Below are 16,885 nucleotides of genomic sequence, written 5' to 3' on the forward strand. Positions count from 1 at the left end.
ATTTACATTACTGTAGTGCCTAGCACGCCCAGGCACAGAGCAGAACCACACTGTGCTAGATGCTGAACACACACACTACAAAATGATGATCTTGGCCTCACAGAGTTTACCGTATTTTACTACCATGAATAACCTCCATGCTGAGTCTAAGTGGAAAGTAATGAATTGGTAAGGCCAGAGAAGGATAGGAGACTCCAGTTCTTAATTAAATGGTTTATGTAAATGCCTTCTTCGGAGGTCTAATTTATTTCAAAAGCTCTGGTTGTGGAGATGTAACTGGGGAAGGAGGGAAACTGAGGCAGCAGTGCATCCAACAATGGCAATAGTAAGGTCCCATTACAGTCTCTTATTCACTCAACTATTTATTTTGTGAAGTGCATAGAAACAAAGTCACAAAGTTCTGATTGAGATCCCAGCCTCTGATGCAAAAAATTTGCTTTGAAAGTGACTTCTCCCAACACACATTTCCCTGGTAAATTTAAGGCATGATGGAAATATTGTGCGATGAGCATTGGATGTACAGGGAATTAAAAGAGAAATTCTGCAGCAGCATACATTCCACTCAGAAATGGAAGTTAACTCCCTTGTGATTTGCTAGGGGTTTTGCTACAGCTATAGATATTTTCTGATCTTTTATAATCTGATCTTTAAAAGGGGGGGCCAAATATGCTTCATCAATTTTTATAAGGCCAGCTTCCTTCCTAATTTTTTATATACACACCTTTGGGCTATGCCTACACTGGCGGGTTATTGCGCAAGAACGGCCGTTCTTCCAGAAAGTGTCCACACTGCCCACCCACTCTTGCGCAAGAAAATTTACAGTACAACGTGGTAAGAGAGGGCTTCTTACGCAAGAGCTACGCTCTTTTTTTTAAACAGGTGTAAGCTCTCTTGCACAGGAGCTCAGCAGGGGTTTCTTGCGCAAGAAACCCCTATGGCTAAAATGGTCATCAGAGCTTTCTTGCGCAAGAGAGTGTCCACACTGCCATAGATGCTCTTGCGCAGAAGCACATCTCGCATATGGCAATGTGGATATGTTCTTGCACAAGAACCGTTGCGCAAGATGTTCTTGCGCAAGAAGCCGCCAGCGTAGACATAGCCCAAGTTCCACACTACGTGAGGCAATCCCCCACTTGAATCTTAAAATACATCCTGGATCTCAAAATACACCCAAATTGCAACATATTACACAAAATCACTGGGGAAACTTACTGAAATGTAAGTTACTTACTTATCACAAAAGGAACTGACAGAGCCTTTGGAATTGCAGCCACATGGAAAGCAGAGCCCACTGGTTTGGTTCATGAGATATCCCTCCTCGCAGTTTTCACACCACAGACCAGTATAGCCTGTGAGACACTCACATTGTCCTGTTGAAGTATTGCACTCATTCACACTTGCACTCCCAAGAGAACTGCAGTTACATAGATCATCTGCAAAAGGGAAAAGAAACTGAAAGTAACATGCTCTAGTCATAAAATGAAGCATTTAAAAAAATCTCTATGCATGCAAAAATTGTGTGTGTGTGTGTGTATATATATATATATATATATATATATATATATATATATATATATATATATATATAGGGAAATCAGGTGTGCATACTCTTCCTGAGCTTGTAGCTTTGAAACAGCACTACCAACCCCAAGCAGTCAAAGACTACGAGTCAGGGCCTCAAAATAATCATAGGATTAGCTTAAAAAAACAAAACAAAAACAGCAAATTTGGGAGGGAGGGGGCAGGTTGTTGGGGTTCTTCATATTTGCTTTCTCCTGTTTGAATCTCTAAAGTTCATGTTTTCAAGCTTTTCTTCCTAAAACTATGAAGACAAGAAACTTTTTAAAAGTTGAGACTCCCACGACTCAAGGAGCTGACGCTTTTGGAATAACACAAAATATCCCAAGACTCATGATAAAGCTACGACATTTGGTAACATTGCTATCTACTTACATGGATGTCAACTCCATACTATCAGAGGCCCTAACAATCCATTGATTTATCTTCACAAAACTTCAATGAACTAAGGCTATATTATCATCCGCACTTTACAGATAGGAAACTGGTCAGAGAGGTGAAGGACCAGATTTTCAAACAAGATCAACACATTGAGTGCAGACCATGCTGTATGAAAATTATCTTATAAACATAAATGTGCACAACTCAGAGATGCTTTGGACAAAATACTTCTTGTAACCTATCATATTAATTTTATAATCTGCTGGATCTATATAGCCTGTTTTGGTGTATGTATCATTCTTGAATGTGAAGTTAGAAATGTGAAGAATGAGACTGTTCATAGTTTTAAATGTCCCAATGAGAGCCATTACAGGTGTGCCGTCTCCCCGTCTCCCCGCCTTAACAACTTGGTGATCATCCTAACAATCTGTAATTACAATCCTGTAATTACAAAAATGATTAAACTAGTAAGACCTGTGTCCATTCCACTTAGTACTGGAATCCACCTTACACCAGATCAATTTCCATGGAAAAGAGAGGGGGAATGTAAAACAAAAGATTCCCACCCTGGAGGAGAGTCTATTTAAGCTGGCCTGGCACACTTCAAAAGGACATAAACAGGGCTGAAGACCCAAGTCAGAGTAAAAGAGTTTGTCTCGGACTTCAAGATTATACCTGAAATAAGAACAACTCTTTAGGGTAAGAATCTGCTTGAAATATGTTTTTTAGTGAATTAGAACTAGCTATGGGTTTTCTTTTAATTTCGCAACATTGATCTGTTTTCACTTGCAACCACTTAAATCCCACTGTTTGCACTTAATAAAAACATTTTTATTTACTACCAGATGCAGTGTAAATAACTGCTACCGGGGACAGCAGCCATTGTGCATATGTCTCTTTCATTGATAAAGAGGTTGAACATTCTCATGAGCTTTCCCTGCATGAAACTTACACAAAGAAAAAGTGATTTATTTGGGGGTTTGATCCCTTTTGGTGGTTGGTTTCCTGAGTGCTGTGCCCTAACAAAGCATCCTCCCAGAGTTGAAGTGGTTCAGAGTCTGCATCGCTCTGCACATAACCCCAAATCTGCTTTGTCTGGGGGGAGATCACAGGATCTGGCCCAGCAAGACAGGGTTGTGGGAAGACCCAGAAAGAACAAGGTAGGTATCAGTGGTATGATCAGCACACTGTAGAGTAATCCCAAAGGGTATGTCTACACTACCCCGCTAGTTCGAACTAGCGTGAAACGAGGAGTAACGGTAGTTCGGAATAGGCACCCTAGTCCGAACTACCTAGTTCGAGCCCCGTGTAGCCGCGCTACACGGGGTTCGAAGCAGCGGGGATTTAAAAATGGCGGCTCCCCGCTTATGCTAATGAAGCCCGGGAAATTCAAATCCCGGGCTTCATTAGCAAGTGCGGTATGCATACATTACCCTCCTAGTTCGAACTAGGAGGGTAGTGTAGACATACCCAAAGGGACCTCTGTGACCTCACTCCGACACAGTGAATTCTTTTTCAATGCTCCTTGCAAATGGTACAACAACAGCAGCTGTGATGGATGCTGCCCATGGTTCAAAATCTAGCCCTGATGATGGGGCCATCTTTTCTGAAAGCATACCAATGATTGCGCATGCCAAGCATCTGAAAATCTGGACCTAAAATGACTTGCATATAGGAAATCTGTTGCAAAGCTAGAAACTGAACACAGATTAGCCAAAAGTACAATCCAGTGCCTTAACCACAAGAAAATCCTTCCTTTTGTTACCTAAAAGGAAACAAGTCAATTTTAGCCTTGCTGTTGGCAGGCAGAACTACACGGCAGGGACAGCAGGGCAATGATCTTATCTGGAGAGTCACACACATCCCTTCTTCCAGTTTACTTCCCTAGAAGTTCTTCATTTGGAAAGTCTACCAAACCAAGCCCTCAAAAGGTTCAAACCATAAGTTTTCAAATCTATATGAACTGAAATGTTTAGGATTAAAAAAAAAAAAAAAAAATTGAAGAAATTCTATCCAGCAAACTGGGAACTGATACTACAGTAAAACTTCAATAGTCTGGCATCCAATAGTCCGACACTCCTGATACTAGGCTTTTGCCATTTTGATGCCGGACTGAGTGAGCTTCGGCAAAAAATGAGTCATAAGGTAACAGCGGCAGCAGCTGAACTGAGCGAAAAGGGTAAAAAAGGGTTAAAAAAACCAAAAACATTACAGTATACTGTATACAGTATGTACAATAAGAAGGGTTAAGAACACTTTATATACAGTATATACATAACCAGCTTATAGTACTTCCTGATACTCCGGCATATCTGGTAATCCAGCATCACCTAGGTCCCATAGGTTCCAGATTATCGGAAGTTTACTGTATTAGTTTTAGCTTCCTGTCTTTACTTCCACTTCCTCTTTAGTCTCTCCCACGAGCACCACATCACCATATGCAATAAACACACTCAGGGTGCCACTCCTGTAAAATCATCAGTGCTTTTCCAGAAATACTATGCTGCTCCCGTTCAGGCAAAAGTCTTTTTCCAAAAGACTTTTGCGCAAAAGGGCCAGTGTAGACAGCATAGTATTGTTTTCCGCAAAAAAGCCCCGATCGCGAAAATGGCAATCGGGGCTTTTTTGCGGAAAACCGCGTCTAGATCGGTGAACTCTACATGTACTGTTTTCTTCTATATTTCTCCCATAAGCAAAGACAGTATCCACTGAAGAAAAATAAAAATTTCCTTGCTGCCCACTTAGAATGAGAAGCTGACTTGTGGCTGATTTTTGCAACACTGCCTACTATGAAAAAAATCAAGCCTTCCAAAGGGAGTGGCTGTACATTAAAAAGAGACAATAATGGCACCATAACTGGTTAACTTTCTGAAATCACGGAGTTTAAGACCAGAAGGAACCACTAGATTTTCTAGTCTGACCACCTGCATCATTACATCCGAGTATGTACACTAGCAGGTCTTTGGCCATTAAACAAACACTGTTCCACTAAGTCAGTGGTTCTCAAATGTTTTGGTCTCCGGAGCCCTTTACATGCGTAAAAATTTATGCAGAGCCCCAGCGGTCCACTGATTGTATGTGTTGTACCTATCGATGTTTCCAGTTTGAGATGTCCCAAGGAGCCCTTGGGCTCTGCAGAGCACAGTCTGAAAAACACTGCACTAAGTCAAGTAAAAGATTCCAGATGGCAAGGTTTCAAACAGTGGGACTGATGTAGATTAAATACACTAGAACGGACAGGGGTGGGCAGGCCGGATCCAGCTCGCCTAGGGCTTTAATCCGGCCAGCAAGGCAGTGCCAGGCCCCATCCCCTAGCATGTTGCCTGGGATCCGGAGACATACGAGCCCTTTTAATTATTTCTATTTAAAGGGCTCACACCTTCCCTATGCCTGTCAGGCAATGCATTGCCTGGCAGCCACAGGGAATACAATAGCCCCTTAAATAGAAGCAGTTAAAAGGGCTCGTAGCTCCGGTGCCACTAGCAGATTGCTAGGGAGCCAGAGACACATGAACACTTTCAACTGCTTCTAATTAATGGGCTTGCATTTTCTGGGTAGCTGCGTTGCCTGGCAGCCATCAGGCAGGCACAAGCACTTTAAACGGAAGCAACTGAAAGGGCTTGCAGCTCTCGGTCCCACTGGCTTGTTGTCTGGGAACTGCCCGGGAGGTGCAAGCCCTTTCAACTGCTTCTACTCAAAGGGCTTGTACATGCCAGGTGGCTGCCAAGTAAGGTTGCCAGATGGTTTCAACAAAAATACTGGATACACATGACATTACATCACAATCTACATTACATCTTATTTAAGGATACCAGACATTTATATTTTCTCATTTATATTTTCACAATTTGTTTCCTGAACAGAAAGCTCAAATACTGGACTGTCCAGTTCAAAACTGGACACCTGGCAACCCTACTGCCCAGCAACAGGTTAGCAACAGGACCATGAGCTGCCAGCCATATTATGTTAATTCTAGGCCTCCATCCCAGACAACTGTGGAAGGAGGCTAGCTCCCAGCACCCTCCCTTCTGCTCCAGGTCCCTTCCATTGGCCAGAAGTCAGAGGGCAGGGACCCATGGCCAAGCAAAGCTCCCGGTAGGGTAGCTCTCAACCCTGCCCTTTCTACCCGAGGCCCCACCCCTTCCGCGCTGGCCTGCAGCCACTTCCGAAATTTGTAGCCCCTCTTCAAGAATTATTGCCCACCGCTTCACTAGTTACCTAACATGGTAGAAAATGCAGCAGTAATCCAACACAGAGGAAAGTATGCAGCTTTTCATTCAGAACCTAGAAAAACCAACTCTCCAGCTGTCTCAGCAACAAAGCTGGTGGCCATTTCTGCAATTTTGTCTAGCAAAAGCAGTCTTGAGAGGCATTGAAGTAGCTGTTACAGAATCTACTCAGCCAGTGCACAGGAAACAGACCTGAGCCTTTCTGCTGCTAAAGCAGTTAAAAACCCTGAAAAAAGTCACGTGCACAGTGCATATAAACAGTGATCAGATACAGATACGGCTCTCTCAGCCATTTTTTTCTTTCAAAGGCTGCCTGCTTACAAATAATACTTCATGCGACATCCAGTTATATGAGGCTCCTCACACAGATTGCCTATGGTCATAGTGCCCCCCTATGACCCTCACACACACTCCTCCCTAACACAACTCCAAATTAGCAATGCAGAAGAAAATCCATGGAAAAAAAATAATATGGCTCTGTGAACGAGTTCGTCCCTCAGAGTCAACTACAAACTAGTCTAACACAGAGAGTCAACCATGAGCAGCCACCACCACGGCCAATGGCCCTTTTATTGCGCACGTTCGTGCTTCCACCCGAGCCGGATCTGTCGGTCAGCGGAGTAGGGGGGTTCGGGCCCGCCCCCTCTCCGAACCCCGGCCCAGGGCCCTAAAGGCAGGGACCCACGGTCCCTCCCTAGCGGATGGGGGAATGCCCCAAAACGCACCCGCTCACGGGCTCCACGACCCCGCCCTGGGCCGCTTCCTACTCCACCAGGCCTCCTGGCCCGTCCCCCTTGTCATATCCTGCCTCACCTCTCCCTCCTTCTCCTTTCCTCCTGCTCCATTCACCGTGCTCCTCTGCACCGTGCCGACCCCGGGTTTAAATTCCCCGTTGGCTCCGCTCCCCCTCTCCGTCACTTCCCCTGCGACGCCTCCCAGCCACCCTTCCCCCGTGACCTCATCCCTCTGCGCCTCGCCGGCCCCTCCCTCTTGGGCCCTGCCGATCGGCGCCTTTTGCCTCCTGACGCTCCCCGCGCCGACTGCCGGCGCGTTCATGCAGCCCGACGCGGCGGGCTTGGCCGTGCTCTCCACCCCCCGGTGTGTCCGCCCGGCGTCCCCCAGCGTGCTCTGAGTGCGGGGCAGGAGTGCCCCGTCACAGGCTCCGAACTGTACCACTCTGTGTCTATCAAAGGTACTTCTAGGACCTTAATTATCATAGTAAAAGATTGAGGCATTCAGGTAAAGTATATGCCATGACAGGTCACCTGGGAGGTAAAGAAAAGCAATTAACCCACAGAGACACCAAGTGTTACACAGAAAACTTGTAGCAGTGCAGAGACAAGAACGCAGACCAGTGCCCTAACCAGAGAGTCACCCTTCCTCCTGAAAAGCTTGATGGGGCTTGAGAGAAGATTATGGACAATCCTTTCTTCTGGTTTTGCCAATATCCTGCCATGTCCCTGCACAGATTGTGGCCTAGCAGAGAGGAAGAGTGGGGAATGATGGCATCAAGGCTGCTGAGCCTCTTCCCCCTACCTTGTGACAAGGAGCAACATGTGCATGGAAAGCACTCTCCATGCAGGACCCTGGAATTCACAATCCTGCCACCCTTGAAAATTGGAAATGGAATAGACTTATGCACCAAATCAATCAATTCATCCCACTGGCCAGCGCAGTATTGCTCCCTTTAGCACAAAAGATTCCCCTAAGCACTGTCTGTCTGAAAGCAGGAAAGAACTAGACAGCTGCTTTAAAGTCAATTATGAATGTCCCAGAGATTTGACACTGCTGACTATCCAGACTGGGAAAACCTGAAGCTTAAAAGAATTCACTGCCACTATAGGGTTGTGTTGGAAAATGTAAGAATATTTCTGAGGTCACCTCTAACAATTAATCAGATCTGGAATAAAAACTTTTCCTTTACAGGGATAGGCTTTTAGAGAGAACAGCTGGGGTGCTTCTCAGGAAGAGATTTAGGATGGTACCACATTTAAGCAGGGAAGGCTCCCAGCATATTTGTTAGGAGTGGGTTAACCTTGTGTGGTAAATAAAGCTAAAACATCCTGAAAATTATTCAATTGAGTTTCTTATCTGAACAATCATGGGCCATTCTCTTGCCCCTTTAATGCTGACTTCCTGAGATCACTGTAGCGATAGAGGCTCTCTAGCATAGTTGCAGAAAGCACATTTCAAATCCAGGCAGGCCAGAATGCACTCAATCAGAATATATTTGTATTCCCAGTGCCTGTAATAACAATACCTTTATCCACCTTAAGTAACACACTGAATATCTCACATGGATCCAAAGATTAAAAAATTCAAATAAATATTTGTCTACATTTGAATAAATGATGATTTAGTGGATATCCATCAAACAGAAGAGAGGCTAAATATGTCAAGATAATTTGTTCATTTCAAATTATTAACTCTAGGGTGAAGTTTCTCAACTTCCTTCTGATCAAGTAAGGCCTGAAACCAGCATGACTAGTGGGTAAAGATGTAATGAAAGAAAAGCCAAAAGTTGATACTGTATACACAGGGTAGATTCTTTCTGCTCCTACCTATCTGTGTCTATCTTAGACTTTGGTCTTTAACTTGACCAAACACACAAGGAAAAAATGGGAAGGGAAATCTAGTCTCAGGTCTTTGGGAAATTTAATTGAGGGCCCTATCCACTCATACAAAGAAAGCAGTGACTGAAGAGATTCTTATTGAACAAGAAGCAACAAGGGGCATTTATGAACCATCCCCTTTGGGGGACGTATTGCCATCATGGCATCAGAGTATCTGATAAGGACAGAAGGAAAACTAGGGAAACAGAAAATTCCAACCAGGAGCTGCAATGGTGCCTGTAATGTAGTAGGGAAATAGGATCTGGCTGCAAGAGTGTTTTACTGAGGCTGCTGCACAATCTGCAATAAAAACAAACAAAAAAACCACTCATGGCTGGCCCATGTTAGATACTATTGGGCTCATAGTGCTTGGACTGAAGGCTGTAAAACTGCAGTGTCGATACTCAGCTCCAGTTGGTACCCCAGGAGGTGGGGTAAGAAACCCAGAACCCAGGCTCCAGCCTGAACGTAAATATCTAAACTGCAATTTTTTAGCCCCACAGCTCAAGTCCAAGACAGCAGCCAGAGGGGTTTTACTGCAGTGTAAACATATCCTCAGAGTACAGCTGTCCCATCCATAGGATGGTTTGGGGGAATGCCCCAGGCCCTGCAGCCCACTGCAGCCTTCGGGATTACCTGGGGAGGCCAAGTGGGGGACAGCAGCAGGGAGTTTGGGCCCCCCCTCACTCATAGCAGCAGTTATGGGAAGCTGAGCGACACAGCAGACTGCTCACTGCCATCTGCAACTGTAACTACTGTAACAAGAAGTTACAACGGCACACATTACATGGCAGATATGGTGTTAAATCTAACCCTAATCTGTTAACATACAGTGAAGGTCCCTGTAAGGCAATGGAGATGTGTTCTTTGCAAGGTCCAAGTTTTGCTTTAAAGCAGGTACATAAAGTTCTCAGGGGAACATCTGTACTCATGCAATTTGGAGGCAGGCAGGCAGGGTAAGGGGTCTACTAGGACAGGATCCAGTGGGAGGGTAGGGAAGAGATGAGGTCCGATCAGGCTGGTGGGGCAGAGTGGCTTCCCTCTGGGTCTCGTACACGCAGCTTCCCAGGAGCATGCTATTTTCCCCTCCCACAGAAGCCTGTGGGTAGGACTGTGCAGACAGAGTCCAGTCATGCCAGTAGTGCAGGCTGTGAGTGGGAAGGTGAGTGGGTGCCAGAGGCTGAAGCCATGCGAACAGCAGAGGCAGCTGCTAATAGCTTCTCCTCTTTCATCCAGGTTGCCATGTAAGAGATCAGTCTTCACCAAATCACACAGAGTGGCAGAGTGCAGATGACTACTGAATGTGGCCAGAAGCCTGGGTTTTATACTGCAGTGCTATCAGACCACTCACTGATGGCTTGGCATGGGAAGGCATCCTACTGTAGAGGACAGAATAAAGCTGGCCTCCCCAGAAACCTTGAGAAGAATCAAAGAGTTCCCATCTGAGAGCTTCATGGACATATGCAGGGAGGATTCCAGCTCCAGACACATTAGCAAGTTGTTGCAGGCCTACCATGCTGGGTGCAATGTGCAGTGTGCTCTGTGCCTACACAACTGCCTTAACTCACTTGTAGTATGAAAAAAAATTGTGAACTTACCCCAGAAGTCCCCTCCCTGGTGCTCAACTGTCTCAGTGCTTGACTCAGACATCCTGGGAGGAGGGATTGCCACAAAGTGATGAGAAGCTCTTGGTTCTTACGGCTTACCAGCTTGCCATTCTCCTTTTCCCACCCTCCACCATGCAGTTCTCCACGCTGCTGCCAGGAATGTCTTTGCGTGGACCCCCAACTCTATGGCTTGGGAAGCTGGTTTGGTGTCCTCCACACTAGGTTCACATGCAGCTGGTCACAGAAGCAGCACGTTTATGGTGATGCGCCAGACTGTCTGTTTGCCTCCTTTGTTTTGTGATAGGATTGCCTCAGCTCCCTTAATTTAACTCAGCATTGCTGGGTGCCCCAGGAGTATCCTTTCTCTACCTTGCACTTGGCTATCTTTCAGCATTTCTTTTGCTGTTTCAGAGCTCTGAGAGAATGGATTCCTCTCCCTATGCCTTGATGAGGTCCAAGATCTCCTGCACACTCCACGCTGGTGCTCTTTTGCACCCCAGAGAACTGGAGCTCATGGGACTTGGACTTATGGAAGTCTTGGCCATATGTGTTGCTCAGGTGGGCTGTCTGCTCAGAGGCGCACTCCCAACAATGGCTACACAGGAAATGAAATTCAAACTGTCCTGGGGCTTTTCCTGTTCACCTGGGGTATGTCTACATTACATTCCTCTTTTAAGTTTATACTCCTTATAAAATGAGGTTTAAGGGTAATTTCGAAAGAAGGGTTTTCTTTTGAAATCAACGCAGGCTAGACATAGTTCTTTTTTCAAAATAGGGTATTTCAAAACAGCGATTATGCAAACAAAACACGAGAAATTCAAATCCGTGCTTCATTTACAGTTTCGTTCATCTGCATTTGCATTCCTCTCTCAAAAGAGGAATGCAATGTAGACTTACCCCTGGAGAGCAGTAGAAGCACAAGTTCTGGTCACAGCTGGTCACTGTGGGATGCCTCACAGAGGCCAAGAACCTCAACTTTCTCTAGGCTGGGTCTATGCTACTATAAATTCAACCAGGCAGTCTGGAATTGCATTACTCCTTGTGAAATCAGAAGTATCCAACATCAACTTGGACAGCCCTTAAAGTTGACAAGATAGGCTTGTTTTGCTGCCAAGCTAAAGCTATCCTTTTTACCTGCGCTTTTATTGGTGCTTGAGATTGTGTGTGGGGGGGAGGGGGGGCCTGCCTCTTGGTGGCTTTATGCCCCCCCTCTTGGGGTCTTTTCTTCTCCTTTTTTATATACTGTGTTTAAAATATTTGAGGCGGCTTACACAATTTTAAATAGAAAGGTGGGGTATAAATTTTATTTTTAAATAATGGAATAGAAGATAGCAGACATGGGCTCACTTCATGTGCACAACTGCAGAGAAAAATACCTAGTTCTTATTGTTACACTTTGGTTCCGTGATGTGATGGGAGCCTCAAGGGTTAAAGCCGACTACCCAGTGAAAACTACTGGATGATGGTGAAAAATTATTTGTATTAAGTGGAATGATTTTTTTTAATCAAAACTAACAATTAGCAAATGGTTTTTTAAACTAGCAATTGCCCAATGCTTTTACAGGGTAGAAAACCCTAAACTTAGCTGTACTTAACTAATTACAAACTTCTTTGATTACAATTCAACTATACCAAATCACTGCCTCTAATTTGCTTAAGGCAGCACAGCATGCAAACGAAAAATACAAAAACAAAGCCAATATAACTATAAATAAAAACTCCATCCAAAGCCAGCCCCTTTATGGTTATTTTAGGGCAGCTGGTGGAGTTAGTCATAAATCTACTTTTACAACTTAACAACTCCTGGGCTTCTAACACTTATACTTAGCCTAAGCCTAAGCACAACACAACACAAGATTATACAATTTACACAGTATGGTTAACAGAACTTAGATACACTTTACAGAATTACACAGTGAAATTAACACAATTTAACTATTAATTAAACCAATACATTTAAGCAATACTTACAAATCCAGCAACGATAACACCACAAAGACACACTAGAACTCGGAGCATGCTCAGGACTCACGCACCCCTATATTTGACTCGAAGGGTGGGGAGGCAGCCTCAGGGTGATTAATCCTTTAGCCGGGCAAAAAAAAGACACATGCCCTCAATACACGGAACCTTTGTCAAACAAAGGGGTTGAGGGTCTTTTATACAAAAATTCGGTGTAATGCCATGCTAGGGTCTGCATTTGGCAGGGCCTGATAAGCTAGTGTAGGGCCTGATAAGGTAGTATGACAATACTGCCCTATAGGAGTTTTTGTGATGTATGCACGATCCCTTCATGGACAGGACTAGATGGGGCATGGTTAGTGTGAGACAGTTGTGTTTTATTACCTTATGTTTTCTTTTTCTCTTTCCTCTAAGACCGTCAAGCTATAGTCAAATGAGGCTTATCTGTAACTGCAGCTAGGCGCATCTAGTCATGCTCACCTCCTTGTTTTCTGGTGCCTGTGAGTCTCAGGATGCCTGTAAGGTCAAATTCCATTCACAGAAAACTGCATTGTGCTTCCCATGCTCCTCTGAATATCTCACAGTCTGGGTTTTCTGTGAGGGGCCTTGTGTGGCAGGATGGGCTATACGCGAAGGCCATGGACAGAAAAAGCCTGCTTTACAACATGCCCCTGTGGCCATGGCCGAGTGGCCCAAACGCCACTGATTATACCTCCTCCTCGTCCTCATCGCCACCTTTATTGGTGTCGAGTAAAGGTTTCTGTTCAATGAGAAGCACTTGTGCAACAATGAGTCTTGTACAGGCTTTTAAAACAGCGCACCCTAAAACAAGGCAAACAATACATGTTATGAATGTGATGAAAATAGAAACAAAAAGTTCTTTGTATCGTCCTAAACCAAACCATGAGGCTAGCCATCCCATCATGGAACCAAAGTGTAACATGGCGTCACGAACAGGATGTGGTGAATGCCCCTGGGCAAGCAGACCCCCGAGTGAAACTCAGGAAGATGTATTTAGTCATTTAACGTATCACAAATTGGGAGATAACGAGAGTAATAACCCCTCAATGATTTTTAATATAAAAGTAAGGAACTGGGCAAGCCTTAAAAACACAGGCAGCCCCCCTAACAATGTCTTCTCTGGGATGTTTGTTAAGGACACACCACTCTGTCACATTTTATCCGGAAGAGGAGACAAAAGGCCCCGCCTGTGTAACAACAAGGTTAAAAGGGAACGAAACAGACCTGGCAAAACTTTTGACAGCAGCAGAAAACGTTTTAAAGAAATCTGATAGCCACGTGTCAGCCACCCTTTCAGCTACCCATTACCCACGATAGTCCAGGGCACACTCTCTTAATAGAGTTAGTTCAAAAGTTAGAAGAATCCCGAGAGCAAAAGAAATTAAAGCCTGCTTTACAACACTTATAAGTAGGGAGGAAATATTATCTAATGGTTCAGACAGACAGTGTAGGACAGAAGAGCTTTAAACTGGTACAATTGGAACCTCTGGCTTGTCAGATGGGTTACTAACAGACTTGCTCTGTGACCTTCCTCTATGCCTCAGTTTCACCATCTATATTTACCTACCCCGTTAGGTTGGTGTTAAAGAATTGGGTCAATTTACAAAAATTAACACTAAGGACTTGTCAACATGAGGCAATTTCCAAGCATAGCTATACTAAAATAGCTCTTGTACTACAGTTATATTGCTGTCCAGTGTGGACATGCTATTCCAGAATGAAAGTGATGCTGATCACTCAAAAGTGGAGTAAATATTCAGAATAAAAACATTTTTACTCTGGAATAGGATGTTTGCATTGAAGATTTATACAAGTGGAGGAACAGCTATCCCACTATAGCTCTGCTGGGAGTTTTCTCCATGTAGACAAGACCACTAGGTTGCTTTACACTATGTTCAGAGGGCTGAATATAAATAAGAATCAGGCCCCAAGACGCTTAGAATATATGCAGCTATAGAAATACCAAAGCAAACTAAAGAAATGCTCAAGGATTGCTTCTTTCCTTTAATTTGCTTTAAAAGTCTGCTGGGCAGTTTGCTTTTGCTGACTGCATTTTCCTACTGTTTTCATCAACACCTGCAGCCATATAAATGTTCAGTTGATTATAGTTAAGATTTCTATACTCTTTAACCACCCAGGATGTGACAAAGCTAACTGAACACTTCAAGCTTATATATAAACAATATGAGACAAGGATTAAAAGGAATGCTAGCAAACAACGCCAAAATAGCACAAGGCAACCCCCAGACTACCAAAAGTTCAAACTGTGCTTACATATGTACTCCATTGTCTGACATCTCTCGGGAAAGATAATGTCAGAAACATTTTTTTGATACAAGATCAAGACACCTCTGATGAAGCAAGCCTGAAAATGTACAGGCAGTCCCCGGGTTACGTACAAGATAGGGACTGTAGGTTTGTTCTTAAGTTGAATCTGTATGTAAGTCGGAACTGGCGTCCAGATTCAGCCGCTGCTGAAACTGACCGCCAGTTCTGACTTACATACAGAATCAACTTAAGAACCCCAAGCGTCCCCAAGTCAGCTGCTGCTGAAACTGATCAGCAGCTGATTCCAGGAAGCCCGAGGCAGAGCAACTGGGGATGCCTGGGGCAGAGCAGCTGGGGTGCTGCTGGGTTGCTCCAGTAGCGCCGCTCCTCGGCGCTACTGGACCAACCCAGCAGCACCCCATCTGCTCTGCCCCAGGCGTTCTGATTCAGCCGCTGCTGAAACTGACCAGCAGCGGCTGAATCAGGACGCCTGGGGCACAGCAGCTGGGGTGCTGCCGGGTTGGTCCCGTAGCGCCCAGAGCGGCGCTGCGGGACCAACCGGCAGCACCCCAGCTGCTCTGCCACAGGCGCCTGGAGAAAAGCCTAGTCTGCTGGGGGGGAGGGGTGTACTAGCTGCGCCCCCCCTCCCCACCCCAGCAGACCAGGAAGATGCGGGCGGTGGACCGAGACGCACCGCGGTCCCGCCGCCTGGGTCCTCCGCGGCTTTGCTCCCAGTCTCCCTGGTCTGCTGGAGACCAGCAGACCAGGGAGACGGGGAGCAACGCCTCTGAGGATGCCAGCAGCGGGACAGCCATGGGGCGTCTGGGCTGTCCCGCTGCCGGCTTCCCCCGAGGCTTTGCAAAGCCTCAAACTCTCATATTCTGCAGAGTGGAAACACAGTTGCCAATCAAGCCCCTGGACACAGTGGAACATTGGTTCTGGTGCCCTGAGACAAGCACAGAATGGTGGGATCCACATGGTGCTTCAGGTATAGGATGATCAGCAGCAGCTACAAAACTCCCAAACGTGCAAGGCCACTTTCATGGAACTCTGCAAATGGCTTTCCCCCGCGCTGAAGCACAGGGACACCAAAATGAGGCCTGCTCTAACCAGGGAGAAGCTCTAGAGGTCCCAGGTTCAAGTCTGCCTGTTGGCAGTTACACATGTAAAACATGACCATTCTGACGTGGGAACATCTTGCATTGGTGTGAATGGCAACTCAAAGTGTGAGGCAGCAGAGAATCAGATTCACTCTGGATGTGTGCGCACATGCACATGCAGATATTAAAACTTGCTTTCCCATGCCTAAAGCCAGGTCAGTATTAGGAACTTCCACCTCTATAGTCATGTCACTGAGGAATATGATTCATCCCTAATAGTTGACAAAGCCCTGGCTGGGATGATTTAGTTGGGGTTGATCCTGCTTTGGGCAGGGGGCTGGACTCGATAACCTCCTGAGGTCTCTTCCAGCCCTAGGATTCTATGTGCCAATTGCCCTGAGAAAGCTTGCAACACCCAACAGCTACTGGTCAGTTGGGAATCAATTTGGAGAGAAGTCTACAGTGGGGGCTGCTGTGATCCAAGTAGCCAAGGCAATCAATACCAGCCTCCCAGCACTGGGATCTCTGCTGCTGGTTTAAGTTATTTACCTAGCCACACTTTCACTTCAATGCTTAAAGGGCAGCTCTTTAATGTTTTAAGTGTAGACTTAAGTCATTTGTGCTACTGGGCCAACAGGACATTCAAGTCTCTGTTGGATTGTTCTCTCATTATTTACTATATCACCGCATTAGAAATGCGTGGATAAACCAGTCTCTCTGGTTTCACAAAACAGGTCACTTGGAGGAAAGAAAAGAGAGCCTAGTAAGAAATACAAGTAGATACTAGAATGAGGATGATTTTAAATGGGCATTGTCAGTGATTGGATATTAAACCTGCCAGCTTTGTACGGGTGTGCAGGCGTGTACATAGGCTATGATCATTGCACCATCCATTCTGATGACTCTATTCTTCTCAACTGGCAGGCTAATGAAACTTCAGTGAAACCTGTACTTAAGACATTTTTTACATTTAAACTGTTGTAATGTTTTTATATGTGCGTGTGAAGTATTCCTAAAGCTGATGGAATGACAGAATTGAATGGATTCCTCTTAAATTACTAGGTTCCAATCACCATTTACTCATTTTAAATAGGGAAATGCAAATAATTGTAAGCTGTTGATAATAT

At 45.1% G+C, this 16,885-nt stretch overlaps 1 protein-coding gene across 1 annotated transcript in view; it reads right to left on the reverse strand.

Moving 5' to 3' along the window:
* MEGF9 (multiple EGF like domains 9) overlaps window positions 1–16,885 on the reverse strand; it is a 120,088-nt gene that overhangs the window by 73,596 nt on the left and 29,607 nt on the right. Inside the window, exon 2 of the mRNA XM_075905148.1 lies at window positions 1,232–1,433. Coding sequence (XP_075761263.1) covers window positions 1,232–1,433 — 202 coding nt within the window. The remainder of the gene's footprint in view (window positions 1–1,231; window positions 1,434–16,885) is intronic.

The sequence above is a fragment of the Pelodiscus sinensis genome, chromosome 22, assembly GCF_049634645.1.
Source record: "Pelodiscus sinensis isolate JC-2024 chromosome 22, ASM4963464v1, whole genome shotgun sequence".
NCBI classification, from domain to species: domain Eukaryota; kingdom Metazoa; phylum Chordata; order Testudines; family Trionychidae; genus Pelodiscus; species Pelodiscus sinensis.